Here is a 16,944-nt window from a genome sequence, read left to right on the forward strand (position 1 = left end):
ACTTAAGGATAAATACACTGAGAAGCTTTGTGTTCTTTAAATAATGCGGCATTGGTTTGTTGAAAAACCATTTTTAAATAGACTACAAAGGACTAAAAAAAGAGGGAGTCCATGCTCTTCATCCATTATAATTTAAATGTATTTTTATTTTCGTAAAGTATCAAACAAGATTGAGTTTAAAGTGAACAATGGCAAGGGTAGCCCATGAGTAATACAGAATCAAATCAATCTTGGTAAATAGCATTGCACCATGTCCCAGAATCCCAAATAACACATCACACATAATCTGTATTTATATTCTCTGTTTAAATTAAATCAAAAAAACATCTGCCCCATCAAACATGTTTGGTAAACAAAGGCAGCTCAGCAGCGATTATTTTGGCAGACGGACAGACAACTTGGCGGTAGAAGACTTTTTCCTGAGTCAAAATGTACATTATAATTAATATATGTATTAAATCTAACATTGCATTTTTCATCACACCACTCTACAGACCAGATAACTCCAAGTATGTCGTAAACATATCTAGAATCGTGCATATCTATTGGGCCCAGAACTGTAACCAGACTCTTTGGAGGAGGCGGGCAGCATGGGAAGGCCTGATGATGGGTCTGCCTTACAGCGATTCAGAGCTTGTTTGTAGTTGATCTTCTCCTGTGTGATTGGGTCTACAATATCCTTGATGTAGGTTGACTCGGACTGCAGCTCCCTCATCATTGTACTGTCGATCATTTTGGACCCAATGGCATCCATGATGTTAACTCGGCGGCCAGTGCTGGGATTGACCAGCCCTCCGGTCAGGTACTGTGCCTCCATGAAGCGAAAGGCGGTGTCCTTGGGCATCCAGCCTTTCTGAACAGCTTCTCCCACAGACAAACACTCTCTGGTCATTGGGTCTTCAACACCAGCAAAGGCCTTTTGTGCATTAAGTAGCCGCTGAACTTGACTGTCTTCAATGAGACCCCTGGCTGCTGCCTTGTGAACTGAGCATCTCTCGTTGCTGCTGATGTCAATGATGCCACCTGTGGATGCCTGAGCCTCAAGAAGTCTTTGTGCGGTAGAGGGGTCGATCAATTTTCGCAGGGTTGCCATGCGTATTGGGAAGCAAGTGTCAGTGTGTGTATCCACTATTCCAGCAACAGGGTAAACCTCTTTAGGGGTAGAGGGATCTGGACGGGCGGAGTTCACGGTTGTGGAGGACTTTGGGGTGATTGCGTTGAACTGAGGTTGCTTCTTGTTTTCGCCTGCAACAAGCAAGGCAAACTCTGAGATGGGGATCTTGCCTTGTTTGTACTGTTGTAGATGGAACTCTGTCAGCCTGCCTGCCTTCAGGGCATCTTTGATGGAGTACTGTTTCCCACTCTTGCGATCCTGCAGAACAGATGTCTCCCCATCAGGTCCCACGGAGGTGATCTCCTCCCAGTCACACTCCAACTCCTGCAGATTTATGTACTGGGAGCGATCAATCAGGCCCTGCATGTAGGCATCATATGGAGACATGTCTTTGCCTGTATCTGGATCCAGGATGGTGATTTTGGTGGAGACATTCGTCTCTTTGGTCCTTGTCTCTGCATGCTCCTCTTTCTGAAGGCTCATCAGAAGGTCCCGGATGGTGCTGTCCCGCATATGGATCTTGTCTTTTTCGTCCAGGATCTCCCTCTCCAGACGCTGGGTGTCAGAACTCATCCTAAGGCTCTTTTGCTTGCTCATCTGTGTTCTCTCACTGATTAGTTTGCTCTGCTGCTGGAAAGACAAGCTGGTGTCGTGTTTCTTAGCGTCAAGTGTCCTGAGCTCCCGAGTGAGGTTGTCCTTCTCCCTTTGTAATGCATCTCTGTTTAGAGTGAGGGTGGTCTCCTCTCTTGAAGAGCTGGACTTGTTGCTCATCAGAAAATTGATTTTGTCATTGAGACGTCTGATTTCATCTTCCAGGTCCTGTCTGGTAAATTTACTCTGAGATACCTGCTCCCTGAGGCGATCCCTCTCTGCTTCAACAGCCTGGTCTTTCTCAACACGGATGACTTCTTTGTAGATAGTCTTCTCGACAGACTTCTCCTTCTGCAGGATCTCAAGCTTTATAGTGATGCTGCGGATCTCTCTCTGGAGACGCAGGATATCACTGGTTTCCTTGTCCATGTCTGACCGAATTCCGTTTGTCATCCTGTCCAATTTTGGGTCTCTTTCAACCTTCAGAACCTCCTCGACAACTATGCTTTCCTCTACAGGAGGCGGAGCATTTTTCAGCTGTGTGATGCGCATTTGAATCTCTCTGAGTTCGGACTCTGCTTGAATTCTCTTTTGGCGCTCATCACTCTCTCTGAGGATTCTAATTTTATCTTCAATCTTTGTTCTCAGCTGCTGCAACTCCAGCTCTGTTTGACGGCGGTTCTTTACTTCTTCATCGAGGTTCCTGCTGAGCCTGTCATGCTCGACCAACTGCCTTGGGTCCTTCTGTAAACGCACAACCTCCTGCACAACCAACTTCTCCTCAGGCTTCTGTCTCTCCAGCAAAATGTATTTGTTCTGCAGATCAAACACCATCTCCTCAATACTACGCCGCAACTGTGCCTCCTCACGCACATCTCTTCTCAAGCGGTCAGCTTCTTTCTCCAACAGAGGGTCAGGTTCGTACTTGATGACTTCTTTGGTGACAAGTTTGGTCTCTACCTTGGACTTTTCAGCCTTCAATACATCTCTTTCTCTCCTGAGTATATTCACCTGGTCCAGGAGGGAGTTGTAAGATGTGTGTAAATGGTTCACTTGGCTGTTAAGCCTCTGAATCTCTCGCTCATTTTCAGGGCTTCTTTCCTCCCTCACCACTTCTTGGAGAACTTCCTTCATCTCCACCTTGGGTTTCTGAGCACTCAGGATATTCACATCAGTTGTGACCTCAATTATATCCTTCTCCAGCTCAGAGCGCTGTTTGCTGGAGTCTTGTATGTCTTTCCTGAGCCGCATTATCTCCACCTCTGTGGTGGGGTCTATCCGGTAGATCTCATTAACGATTTCCTTCACTTCCATTTTAGGCTTCCAGCTTTGGACATCTCTGTAGCGGCTGTGAAGCTCCATCACCTCTCTGGACAAAGAGTTGTTTCCAATTCTCTCTTCCTCCACGCCTTCTCGAATCTTCTTGGACTCAGTGATTAGGTCAGGGTCTTGTTCAATCTTTTTCACTTCCTTTGTGATGATTTTAGGCCGGATGTTAGGAATGAGCCTCTCAAGCGCATTGATCTGGCTCCTTGTCTGGAAGATTTCATCATTGATGAGCTTGATCTTGTTGTTCTCATCAGAAATTTCGGTCTCAAATGTTTGCACTGCTCTCAGCATCTCCGGGTCCTTTTCCACTTTCAGCACTTCCTTCTTAACCACCCTCTCTTTGATGGGTGGTTTCTTCTGTTGGAGAATTGTGACTTCTGTCTTCATCTGGATTTGCTCCCCATCTCTCACTGTAATGTTATCTCTCATCCTTGATATTTCGTCTCTTATCTTTGCAGCCTCAACATCCAGCTGAGGATCTTTCTCAAACTCTGTCACTTCTCTGGTCACCAGTTTGGGTGGAGTGTTTTTGAGGGTTTCCTCCAGGATGGTGATTTTCTTGTTAAACACTTCAACCTCAGTGTGGGTGCTGCTACGCTTCAGGGACTCTTCATGCAGTGTGTTCTGAAGATCCGCCAAATCACTTTCCAGTTTTGGATCGCGGTAGTACTGCAGGACTTCTTTTTCCTCAACCCGCTCAACTCCTCTGCGACTTTTTAACGACATCATCCTCTCTTTAAAGGTTCTCAGGTCCGTCTCGACATGAACTGTCCTCTCCCTCTCGTCATTAAGCTCTTTCAGCAGAGAGTCTAACTCCAAAACATTTCTCTGCTGGCTTTCAAGCTGCACTTGCTGCTGTGCCACCCTGGTGACCTTTTCTTCATTCTGCCGCAGAAAAGACAAATTCATTAAATGGCAACAAGTCAAGTCATTTGTATTGGGATGTAGCTTTAGTTTTATGGAGGAGATATTTCATAGTGTAGGGTTGATATGACTTGTTCTTACTTGTGAAATGAGATTCTTAGCCAAACTAATCTGTTTTTGGCGTTGGGAATTTTCAGCTGTTGCTTCAGCATAACGGTTGACCAGATCCTTTTCCTGTAACACAAATAGAGACAGCAAACACTCAGCATCCTGAACTTGACAATAACAGCAAAATAACTATTATATTAAACAAAGGAGTTTTAATGTCACCTCTTTCTGAACAGCATCAGTCAAGGTGGGCATGCGGGGTTTCTTTGGAACAGTGGCTCCAGCATCCTCAAGTGTACTGTTGTATTTGTCGACGTTGGAGTCGTATTCCTGCACAGATGGGAAGAATTAGGCTGTGCTTGCTGGCTTGTGCACAGACTCATTATCTATTTTAATCAAGCATGTTAATATTCAAATGAGTAGACTATTTGCAAACATGAATCGGAAACTTAACAAATGGTGTAATCTCAGACAGCATCATGAGGGACTGTTTTCATGTAACAATCAGCATTGTATTATAATTCATTAGAGCCTTACGTTGAGTAGATTCTGAAGATCTCGAGACAGGTCTGTCACTCTGTCCATGTCATCTCCCTTCCTCTTTAGGTCTTCCACCACCCTCTGTGGTAAAAAAAAAATGTGTGAAGTGTTAAAAAGTGAATCTCTAAGAATTATTTAAATAATCTTTAACTTCATAATTAATAAAAAAAAAACCTATTCTCCACCAAACACTTTCTGCACAGTCTCACCTCCTGGGAGCTCTGCTTTGCGTTGACCTGAGACAGATCGTCATTGGGATTCATCTGGTTTTTGGGCAGGTTTTCCAGGAAGCTGTTCAGGGATTTGCTTGTGTTCTGGAACTCCTGGTTTTTGTTGGCAGCTTCTTGTAGGATGTTTTCTCTGTGAAAATGTATGACAAGAAATTAAGGAATTTACTTTGTGGAAATCCTGCATTTTGGTACTTGAAAGGCAAAGAGGCGGGGATTAACTGTTATTCTTTTCTTTTTGTCCCCTTTTCCTGAGATTAATCTATATCACTGGTACATTTAGCCATGTCGATGAACACTTTTTACTGCAGGCATGTCATTTAAATCTTATTCAAAAATCCAGCTTCTGCCAAATACGGATCAACATAATCTTTTATTTGCAACATTACTTGTATTCATCAGAGACCCCCCCAGGTGTGACTCACTAAAGTGACTAAAAACATTTGAAGGCAGTCCGACTCTCACCTATCCTTCAGCTGGTTGGCCACATTAGCGTAGCGCGTCTGCAGCTGCTTGACCTCTGTCCTCTGGCGCTGGATGTCGGGGCAGTACTCCTGGTAGCCCTGCTGCAGAGAGCTGCACAGCTGCTCTGTGGTCTCCAGATCCTGACTCAGCTTCTTCATGTCATCCTGAGCTGCTACCACGGCCTTCCGCTGGGACTGAAAACAGCAAAGAGGACGTGCAATGTAAGGGTTGATAAGGAAGAGAAAGTATTTGTGCGTGGTAGAAGATTAGCATATTTTCTCACCTGGATGTCGTCAGTGCGGGCTGGGATTGCATTTGGCACGTCAGGGACTGGACTATCATCACTCAGCTTGTTCTCAAATCCAGAGACAAGGCCATCAACCTTCTTAATCTGGTTCTCCAGGTTGAGAGACGCATTTGCTCTGAACAAATAAAAAACGTAATGATAAGTGAAGTGAGATAATTTTGTTCAGTAGCAGACAAAACAAAAAGATCTCCAACATGTCTGCATAGAAGAACTCCGCAAACCGAACTTACTTCTTGCCGTAGAGGTCAGCGAGTGCTGCGATGCTGTCGTGCTTGTTGTTGGCAGCGCTCAGTTTGAGCGGCAGAGCAGAAGAAGTACCGCTGGGGTCTTTGGACAGCAGCGGCTGCAGATCAGCCTGAGCCGCCTGCTTCTGCTGCTCTAGATCCTTCAGAGCCCTGGCAGCTTCCTGTGAGAGACACATGTAGATGTTTTAGATACTTGATACTGCTCCAGGCTCTATGGCTTTTTATCTTTATAAAGTGCTTGTTTGGGTTAAGTTAAGATGATAAAACATCCAGCAGAAGTAGTGATGTAATTTGTTTTACACACACTTCATCTGGATCTAAAGAGCTGACAGAAGGAATACATACTAACACATCAACAGAAACAATCTAGGCTCCAGTGATTAAAGATTGAATGAGTAACACATTTCCTGGTGTTGATCTACAGTATGTGTGCGGATTGTTCCTCTCACCTCCTGTTCCTTCAGCCTCTTGGCGAGATCTCCGGCCGGGTCTTTGCGGCTCAGCGGGGCTCGCAGGCGGCTCAGCATGCTCTCCTCCGCCTTGGCCAGGTCACCGTCCAGCTGGTCCAGCTGCTGAGCGAGCGCTGCAGCTTTGGGATCCAGCGGGGCAGAAGACGGCGGGGCTGAATGAGGAAACAGGGACATTCATTTAACAAAGAAAGTAAAAAGGCCCTCATTCAGTTGGCTGTTTTAAAATTAATGAGCCAATGATACAGAATAAAACGGATATTTAAAAATGTATCGATAATCACCTGATTGAAGAGGCCTGGAGACTGATTTGTTGTTCTTCAGGGAAGCAGCCAGAACAGCTCTTCTCTTCTTGATATCCGCCAGTTCACCACCCAGCCTGATGAATTAGAGAAGAAGGTAGAGATGCAATTACAGACATATCCTCGCATTGTGTGTTCTAGTAGCTGAGTGATGAAACAGCCTCGCTTTACTTACAGATCCACTTTGTCGATGGCCTCGGGATCAGGAGGAGGAATCTGGAAGCAAACTCCTGGGAGGGTTTTTGTTACTCCATCGGTGGAGACGATGTCCCAGTTCTCTGTGTCTGCGTTCGACTTCAGAGTGACCCTCTCCCCTCGAGTTAGAGAATCCTAAATGATAATGATAAAACACAAAGATTCTCATGATGTGTCACTAAAGATATCTCCGCCTCAGTGTTTTCCTTTTAAGGTTAAGATGCTCCACCTTATCAGTCTCCCAGTCGCACAGGGACTCCAGTGTGATGGGTCTGTTGGAGTGGTTGCGTCGCAGCTTCAGAGGAGCGATGGTGGTGCTGCGTCTCCTCAGGTCAGCAAGCAGCTGTTCACTGTTCTGTACGGCGCTTTCCTCCGCCTGGAAAGCAAAAAAAAAACGCATCATGCAAAATTCAGTTATTTGCAGATTTTTTAACGCTGTGTTTGTTTTCCACGTATTAATCTTCTTGTTAATAAGTCAATATCATAAATATAACAGTCCCTGTACCTCGAGCTGCAGCTGCGTCTCTGAGTTGCTCTGCTTGCTGACAGTCTTGGGGTCCAGACTGTTGTTGAGTTTGGTCAGCGTCTCTGACAGCTGCTCATTCTCCATTTGGTACTAGAAACAGCAAAAAACATGTTTTAAATTTCACATCTTTTCATACTTTTTTTATATAACGAAATAAGAGATGACAAAGAGACGTGTACATAACGAGATGTATGCTGTTCCATATTTACCCGTTTATATTCCTCCACATTTTCCAGGTGTGTCTCTTGACAAATGCAGAGATTGAGGAATTTCTGCCACTCGTTTCGTAGGGCGTCTCTCTGAGCCTGGAAACGCGAAGTTATGAGTTAACTTCGAAAAAAAGTTATCAATTGTAAAGTGAAAGACTTTGCCATTTAAAGCCTGCACTGTTGAGAGCAGGGTACCTGTATTGTGGGACTGGCAGGGTGTTTCATGTCGACGAGTCTGTCTCCTTCGTCCTGCAGTTTGTTCACCTCGCTCTCGTGGGACAGCAGGTTGTTGTTCTTAAAGTTCTGATTGAGATCAAATCAACATCGTTAAAACCATCTCAACATTTAAACTAAGAATCAACAGGACTGGCATCTTTCTCTGCTTTGGCTGAACGACTCGTCAGTTCTGACCTCGTACTGCCTGCGGACGTCAGGCGGGTCCACCATGCGGTCGCTCCAGTCCTGGCGTTTGATCTTGTCTTGCTCTTCTCCCAGGAAGGCCAGCTCCTTGGTGCAGCCCTGCATGTACTCGTACAGGCTGTTCAGGTAGTGCCGACGCCACTTGGAGTTGTCCTGAGGAGAGAGTGAATAAAAAACATCTCAAACATCTTCCATAAAGATGCACTCATCATCCGTGTAGTCCAGCTGTCCATCATTGACTCAAACATAAAGTAAGAAAATTGTAATATTACATATGAGCAGCTTAACTCACCAGTAGATTGTTGTACTGTTTCTTCAGGTCTGTATATTTCTCCTAAAAAACAAGACAACAACGAGCCGTTATGTTTTTTTCTACTGTGTAAAATAAGGCCATCTGAATGTGTTTGCATGTAAACACGTTTGTTTACCTTGCTGCCCGCCGAGCTGACGCAGAGCTGCGAGTTGTAGGCCTCCACCTCTTTGTGCAGGATGTTGTGAGCAGCGATCTGCTTCTCCAGGTCTGCCATGGTGGGGCCGTACTCCTCCGAGTTCACCGCTTTCTAAAGGGGAAACACACACACACACACACAGGAAGAACACGGTCAGGTGTGTCGAGATAAAATTACCACCAGAGGGCAAATCTGACAGGCGGAGGCTCTCTTTCATCAGATGTGTTGTGTAACTGGCTTCACTGTGGTTTATGTGTTTATTAGAGGGGAGTGAGAGTCTAAAGCAGGTCATTGAGGGAAAACAGGAACAGAATGTTTGGAGGAAATCAACAGGTCTGTGCGGCATGTAGAGCAGGAGGAATCTAAGTCATCGTCTATAAATATTTTGTAACTACTCTTACCCTTAAAACACAAATTTCTAAACAGATGGGCACTGTTTTTTGTTTTTTTTAAACATTACTAAACTGCAGTAAAAAATAAGTTAATTGTGCTTCTTCTGGGGACTATTTTCAGCGGCGGATTAATACAAATATGGTATATAAATGAGCATTTACAGCAGCAGGATGGTGTATGTGAGACTGAGTCAAAGTAAACCGACGGTACATGTAATCCAGTGCATTTTGTTGCTAATTAAAGCTCCTGAGAGGAGTTTTTCGCTGGTTATGAGACATTGAAATTTATTCTGCTGTCTCTATATGACCTACAAAAGCAAACCAGACCATCAGCGACAAGATTGATTATTTCTATATAGTTATTTTTAATGCCTGAAACTGCTGGCGGGGGGTAGGTGTCAGACGAAGCAGTTAACTGCACGCTGCCTTTGTTTACATTTTCCAGGGCAGAAATTTAAAGTGAGTGATTCATGTGACTTTTTTAGTTAGAAACCACCACTTAAGGATGTACAGGACAAAATCAGCAAACGGATAAGAGGTACGGCTTTGTCCACAGGTGGCGCCAAAATCGAGTAACATATATCAGGGCTTTCCTATGCAGATGATTTCTAGTGTGATATTTACTTGCTTCTCGTTGAAAACAGGCCCCCATTCGATTCTGGGCATCAGCGACACGTCGTCAATCTGCTCGTAGATGTCGCGGTAGAAGAGGCAGTCCTTCAACCAGCGCTCATGGAGTTCAATGACACTGGAGGGACAAAGAAGTTAGTCTTCACAGAGACTTTAAGTTTAACATACAAATAATCATATGAATGACGGCATATTTAGTTCGCAAAACAACACTTCAAACATTAACAGCGTCAACTTCTGACATATGTTTGTCTTGACTGACGGACAAAGACTTTTGGCCTCTGTAAATATTAGCATTAACTCTAGGGTGGAGACAGATGATGTATTTGTATTATTCACTGGCAAATAACTGGAGCTGCTGTGGACTACGAATGTGAAAGAGGCATTGAAAGGATCAGGGCTCTTTGTAACTCATTACTGCAGCCTGTGCAGTCTCTTAAACCACTGCTCCAGCTGTCATTCATCTGTTTTGAATTCATGCTTAAATGACTCACTCGCTCTCGATCTCTCTCGCCTGTGGGTGTTTGAGCTTCTTGGCTTTGTCGATGTCCAGGAAGAGGTCTTTGAGCAGAACCTCGGCCTCGCCCAGCCGTTTTGAGATCTCAGCCTGATGCTGTAAGGGCTGCTCCTTCTTGTCGTTTTCAGCATCCTGGATGAAAAAGATGACAGTTAGATTTTCAGTGAAATGTATGTGTCATTAGAGCTTTCAGTGTGTGTGTGTATATATGTGTGTGTTCTCACCACAGCCAGCAGCTCCTCAGACCGGAGGATGTCTTTCTCCACCTGGTCGGCATTCTTTTGCATCTGGGCGACCAGTAACTGCAAAGTGCCGGCCTGGGTCCTGGAAGAGTGAGGAGAGGGAGTCAGAGAAGGTCAAAGGCTAAAGCAAAAGCGCAGATCAAAGTCCCTCCAATAGTCCCAGATCCTCTGAATCTGAGGACTGACACGCGCCTGTAGAGGCGGCTGACATTTCCTTTTAGTTTGCCTTTAAATGTTACATTTATGTTTCATGTTTCATTCTTATTTTATTCTCTCCTTATTCTTGGTTTCTCATCGCTTAAGATCCTAATATTGACAACATAACAGTTTCTTAAATCTAAATGGACAACAGGTAGAAATGTAGCTGAAAGGCTGTGAGGTTTGTTTTTTAACTCAGAATGTGTATCTTGTTGATAAGACATGACTAAACCAATGGCATGCCACTTTTTTGCATAATCTAACTGATGCCTTTCTGTCAGGATCGCTCGAAGCGTTCCTTAAATGCTAACCATACCTCTGTGGCTGACTGTGGCTGTCACTCCCTCTGTGTCGCTCTCTGTAACGTGGTAAATGTGAGACTAAAGGTGGAGATGATTCTCCTGGATGGTAATTAGAGGCGATCCACACACATATCAAATAATTTGCAAATGTGTGAGAACACAAAAGGAGATTTAAGGACAGCGGTCAAATTCTTCTCATTCACAGTTAACTTGCAGTTTTCTTAAACAGCTGCAGAACAGAATGTAATTTTAAGACAGACTTTATTAAGATCCTGTTGTAGAGTGTAAGTTAAAGAGGGGGTGTTATGCTGTTTCACATTTTAAGACATATTTAAAATGTTACAATGTTGGATGTCCAGACTAAACGTGGGAGAAGGTTAAAATCTGTAGGTAGAAGTATGTTGGAGTAATGCCCAGGCTTCTCAGCTCAGTCTGCAGGCTGCTGTGAACGCCAGGTTTCACACAGTTTTTTCTACACGCTGCACTTTGTGATGTCACAAAGTGCAGCCTCAGCAGGCTTCGGAGAGCTTGCCAATCAGAAGAAAGTGGGCAATTAGAGGCGTGGTTTCTTAAAGGGACAGAGCACCAGCACTGCTCAGAGCACCAGTGTGAGAAAAATGAGTTTTTTTTAAACTGTAAATTATGCTAGGCTACTCCACAGCTATCACAGAGTGAAATATGAAGCTTGAAATTAGCACATTACCCCACTTTAAATATCTACCAACATAAATTCACCTTTAAGTTACTATTGATCACAAGGGAGGGCAACTAACTATTTTTAATTGTAAGACCCCTAAAGAACAGGAGCATCCTCCTTATGTGCAGTATTTACACGCATCTGTTTCACAACAGCTGGGAGAGCAAAGTGAAATCACAGCTGCATAAAGGGAGAAACTGTTGTTCCTTTTTGGGTCTTTGTACATACCAACAACATATCTCCACTAACATGTCATTCATCATCCTAAATATAACATTTCAGATGATAAATGTTGCGTCGATGCTCCTCTCTACAAGGCTGATTTTACAACCTGAACAGTATTCCTTCATTCATACTATTACACCTCTAACCATCGCTGTGATGTGTAACTCTGATGTGTAAAACCTCACCGAAGAATGTCGGCAAACCATGAAGGACCTCGCCGGTTAATTGACCCACATACCAAAGCTTCCTCAGAGCACTAAGTCACGTCTCCCTGGGGTGAGTACAAGCTAATGTCATGCCAGACAGATTTACAACGTCGACCTAAAATCAAACGATCTTCTCACAGCTCTTTAATGACGGAGCGTAAGGAATGCAGAGACACCGTCCTGCTCTGACTCACTCTTCTGGTTCTACAGCTGCTCTGACAAAGGACTCCCTATTCCTGCTCACTCAGCAGGAGGGACAGGTATGTGCTGCACACACACACACACACACACACACACACACACACACACGTATCAGACACAAGAACGATTTCTTAACTTTAAGGCCAAACAACTGTTGGTTATTAACAGTCATTATTTAAAGAGTCATCGGTGCATGGATTAAAGAGCCAGTAACAACAATATATCTACCTGCTTTTTGCTGCCTGTCATTTCCTGACGTGTTAATGATGCATTTTTTGGGGTGTCTAGTTTTTTTCTGGGGTTTAAAACAATTCTCTGTTCATATGATAAAGTTTACTTGTTATTAAGTTTGTTTTTTTCCCACTATAACTTCATGTCAGGCATCAAATACCTCTCTCGGTCTGAATGCAGGTGGGGACACTTCTGTACACCACAGAGAGGGCGTTTTTCTTGTAACTTTGTGGCATTTTAATGCAGATGGAGACATATCTTCTTTTTAAAGTCCCTAAAGAATTAAGGATGAAGACTGGAATGTAACTGTAGCTGTATGATAGCTTGATTTTAGTGTTTAAAGTAAAAGTGGAGAAAGTGTGTGCACGCTTCCTTCTTGCCCCCCCCGTCAGTTCCCCTGTTGGGCCACCCCAGTCCAAAAAGTCTGGACACGCCCTGAAAGACATCACTGAAAACAGATGCAGGACTTTAACGTTCTACCCCTGATAAAGTCTGATGTGATAATCATCATTGAGCAAACGGTATCTGTTGGTGAGGTATAATTATTTCCACGTCCCTACTATAAGCACCTGACGAGAGAGGCTGCTGAGGACACGAGTGAGGTGAGATGATCTGAGGTGTTGCTTCTGTACGTACTGTATGTTTTGAATACAGTCGAGGTTGTTGAGTTCGACCCTCAGAGAATGGCTGCTGCTGCTGGAGGCGGTTTGCTAAGTGTGATATTCTACATGTTCTTAGTTATATTTGACTGTGTATATGAATATGTGTTATTGCGTCTTATTTATTCTTGTATTAGCGCATCAGCTGGTGGATGAAGGCTGATTCATTTCACTGGTTGTACTTGTTGCAACGAAATGTGGCGATAAAGACATTGAACCTCGACTCTGTTAACATGTGAACGAGTCCCTTTTTATGTTTAGTGAGCTAAATGACAACTTTCAACTGCTAAAATGTAGCTTGTTTGTGACTTAGTGTCTAAAGTATTCACTTGAAAATGTCATAAAATGAATGTCCATAGCATGTTAGCTAGCAGCTGATGGCTGATTTGCAAGAAAGTAGGATAACTGGAAAACCTGCATAATTTAAAAGGGCTCGTCTGCATTTTTTAAGTTAGTTACAAAGTCTCAAACACTCCCAGCTCCTCCCTGCTCTCAGCTTTTATCACCAAATTAGATCGTGTCGAATTTTAGGGCTAGAAGACGCTGAAGATCGGTGAAGCCGCAGTTCGGTTTTAGTGGTTCAGTGAGACATTTAAAAGATGCATTTAATGTGAATGTGTAAGTTTAAGTAAAGCTCCAGTGATGATCCACAGAAACAACAAAGAAGTCGACCTTGAATGTGACAATTCTCTGCACATTACAACTTTTAAATCAGCGTGTTCCCAACAATATGAGTCGTGATGGACATGAGAGATCAGACCTGCAGAACAACACGGCCGCCTGTGGGATCCATACATGTCTATGATCCTCAGACATCAGGGCGTCACGTCATCAATCACTCTCATACACCCACGCACACACCCATATGTTCTGCATTCTCATTGTGCCATGTCATTTATAGTAATACCCGATATATTTACAGTTGGATCTTTAAAGTAAACCAACAGAAGAAAGTGTTAATTCATCTGTAAGTTTACATTAGAGCTGAAACCAAAAGAGGATTAAATGTTTCGTTGAAATGGTCGTGATTATCTTTGAGGAAATTGATCAAGTACAAATGTGCAGGATTTTCTGCTTTTTCTTTTTTTTCATTTCAAATCATACAAATGTAGTTTTTTTGACTGTTGCTCAGACAAACGACAGTAGGCCTCTGGGAAAATGTTCTCTGGAGTCACCTGAATCGATTATATAAAATACTCCAAAGATGCGTCACAATAAAAATCATTAGCGGCATGCCCTACTTTACAGCGTCCTCATTGTTTTAATTGGTCGTGGAACATGTAATGTGTCGCAATAAAAAGTACAGTTGGGAACCAACGCCCACACGAGAGACAGAAACCAGCTGAGCAGCACAGACGGCCCAGCCCTCCTCACACCTCAGAGAGAGACGACACGTCCACCATGAAACCCTGGGCTGGTCACCACCTGATGCCAAGACGAAGTTGTGCAACAGATGGGCACAAAAAAAGGGAAACTATTCATCTGTTTGGCTACGCGCATCTCCGGGTTCTCTCCGTGCACTGGCACAGTGGTGGTCCTGTCACATACTGAGATTTAAAGCTTTGATGAGTATTATATCACCTTCAATATGATGGTCACACAAATACAACCAGTCCTCATCACTTCCTGTTACTTAGATTAGTTTAGGACAGAGTGAAGTTATCTCATCGTCCCTCTTTGATTGCAGTGAGATCAAACTTAAGGTGGACACACTCACTGATCATTTTGCTCCTTGTTGTCGATGTCTCCTGATGTTTAATGCAAGAAATATACAAGAACTATTTACATATTACACATCGGATTAACCTGTTTGTATAACCTCTCACGCTTCTTAATCAAGTTACAAGCAGCTGTCTGCTGCCTCTGCCAAATTAAGGTACTACTTTGAAACGTGTGCTGAGTTATTGAAGCATTTTTCCACATTTAAAACAACAGGACACAGAAGTGCCAGGATAAATATCAGCTGTCTGTTTAGCTTCTAATATTAAAATCATCACACCGAGTCTTAGAGGACAGCTGACATCACTGACATGTGATCAGAAGGACAAATCTGGGTTCACATGTAGAGAAAAAGTGGCTCTTAAAGTCAGTTTTTAAAGTTTGAGTGTCTGAGAAGATTTGTTCACTTACTCATACACACTTAATCCCAGCACACTGTCTCTCCTCATGTTTACAGAGTAAACCTGACCTCAGGGCCTTCCTAACAACCACAGCAAACTTCCCTGTGAGCTTTCACCATCAGTGAGGATTTACTTTGCTTGAACTCAGCTCTTTAAATCAGTGTTGAATCTGTCTGCAGCAAACTTCTGTGAACAAGTCTTTCAGCCTTAATGTAGCATAAGGTGAACCACAACTCTGAGGAGAAAGAGGACATCGGCACGCACAGGAAACATGACACAGATCTCTGCTGGGGAAGAACAGTAGGAGGGAGGTTGACCGAGATAAAGTGTCACCACACACACACATACATTCACACATGCATTACATTCATAAACTCCTCTGGGAAAAAAGAAACTCACTTGCTCATCTTGCCCGAGACCTTGAGCGTACCATCCTTATTTTCCTTTTTCTTAAACATCCTGGAGGTCGTGGGGGGGGGGTGGTCACGCAGAGAACCCACAAAAATCTGTCACTCTCTCTCTTTTTAGTCCTTCTTCGTCTCCGTCTTCCTCACCCTGTGGCTACCGCTCCGTGTCTCCTCTCCCTTTGGTTCCTCTCAAACACACTCAGACACACACACGCACTCACGTCAGCACAGCGTTAAACACCGCCAGCTCCTCCCAGACTGGTTAACAGGTGTGTCACCACCCAGACATCCACCCAGCAGAGAGGAGGAAGACCGGACCGACCTGTTCCACAAACTCTCCTTTTCTCCCTCCTCCGGTCCTGCCCTTCCTTTTCATCAGGGCCCCGACACACTCTCACATGTCGCACAGGGAGCAGGGGCCCTTTAATGCATTAATCATAGAGCTGCAGGGAGGCTGAATTCCTGCAGGGAGATGAGAAGGACACTTAGATGGAATTTGGTAGTTAACGCTGGAAACAGGAGGAAGAAATTGAGGAATAACACATGTTTTGCACAATTTTAAATTGTGAATCTCAGACTGTCATTTCACGAGGGGCCTGAATGGAACAAGTCTACATCCATAAAGGAGGTCAGGAGTATAGTGTATCTCTATAATAAACAGATAAATATATACGATATTTCAGGGATAAACAGCTTATTAGAAAAAAACGAATAAAAAAACACGCATCCAGCCCCAGAACTTTCTTATATGCAGAAAATTGTGGCAAATCCCATTTTCTTCCAATCTCCCTCATTGTCTCCCCACTTTTATCACAAGATACATTTACAATTTAATTAAACAAGTAGAAAGAAAAAGGGGGGTGGGCTTCCTTTTGAAGATGTCAATTTACACATTGACATCACAAAACTAGAAGAAACACCCCTGGCAACGTGTGCTGTCTTTTTTGTATTTTAATCATGACCTCACTGTGCCATGATTCATAAAAAGAACCCCAACCCCATTTATTTGGCCACAATGTGCCTTGATTTTACACTCATGTCAGGCTTCCCAGCAAGCAGGGAACGTTCCCATAACATCGGCTACCATTACCTACTCTAATTACGTTTGGAAGAAAACGTTTTAATCTAATATTCAAAGAACGTTTTACGGGTGTTAATCATTTCAAATAATGTTCTTGTAAACTTAAATGTTTCAACATTCTGAAGATATTTTCAGGACATCATTGAGACCTGGGACGTCAGAACGCCTTTGATAAAACACTGGCTCAATGTTACATAAAAACAAAGGTAGAACATGCTCACTGCGACATTCTGGGGGTCTTTTCAGGATGTTCGTACAGCCTGAACTATCAGAACATGATTTATAAAACGTTCCTGAAATGTGATTTGATTCTCTCACTGCAACTTTCTGAAAATGTTTTCAGAGAACTATTAAAGGGAACATTCTGGGAACCAAATAAAACCTTCCCGCTCAAAACATTGCCGGAACCCATTTAGGGTAATATGTAGCTTAAAAAAAAGTGGATTGTAACCTTTATATTTTCCAGTACTTCTATTTG

At 43.4% G+C, this 16,944-nt stretch overlaps 1 protein-coding gene across 1 annotated transcript; it reads right to left on the reverse strand.

Moving 5' to 3' along the window:
* Nucleotides 1-125: 125 nt before the first annotated feature.
* evpla (envoplakin a) lies at nt 126-15,640 on the reverse strand. Its single transcript, XM_069665915.1, has 22 exons — nt 15,378-15,640; nt 10,122-10,221; nt 9,875-10,029; nt 9,375-9,498; nt 8,338-8,469; nt 8,202-8,243; nt 7,901-8,062; nt 7,685-7,792; nt 7,490-7,585; nt 7,260-7,370; nt 6,984-7,130; nt 6,735-6,889; nt 6,542-6,636; nt 6,240-6,412; nt 5,776-5,951; nt 5,522-5,660; nt 5,239-5,432; nt 4,756-4,906; nt 4,544-4,627; nt 4,229-4,336; nt 4,040-4,132; nt 126-3,919 (listed from the first exon to the last, which is right to left on the reverse strand). The coding sequence occupies exons 1-22, from the start codon at nt 15,434-15,436 to the stop codon at nt 527-529; spliced, it is 5,997 nt and encodes a 1,998-aa protein (XP_069522016.1). The 5' UTR covers nt 15,437-15,640; the 3' UTR covers nt 126-526.
* Between the last annotated feature and the right edge of the window lie 1,304 nt (nt 15,641-16,944).

Source organism: Semicossyphus pulcher, unplaced genomic scaffold, assembly GCF_022749685.1.
Source record: "Semicossyphus pulcher isolate SPU_LCO1_2020_fin unplaced genomic scaffold, fSemPul1.0.p SCAF_17, whole genome shotgun sequence".
Taxonomy (NCBI): Eukaryota; Metazoa; Chordata; class Actinopteri; order Labriformes; family Labridae; genus Semicossyphus; species Semicossyphus pulcher.

What these genes read in the sequence shown, in the direction of transcription:
- evpla (XM_069665915.1), bottom strand. Translation starts at nt 15,436, where the DNA reads ATGTTTAAGAAAAAGGAAAATAAGGATGGTACGCTCAAGGTCTCGGGC. An exon ending in GTCTCGGGCAAGATGAGCAA is followed by an intron (nt 10,222 to 15,377) that starts GTGAGTTTCTTT and finishes TCACTCTTCCAG; the next exon opens with GACCCAGGCCGGCACTTTGC. An exon ending in ACGTCCGCAGGCAGTACGAG is followed by an intron (nt 7,793 to 7,900) that starts GTCAGAACTGAC and finishes GATCTCAATCAG; the next exon opens with AACTTTAAGAACAACAACCT.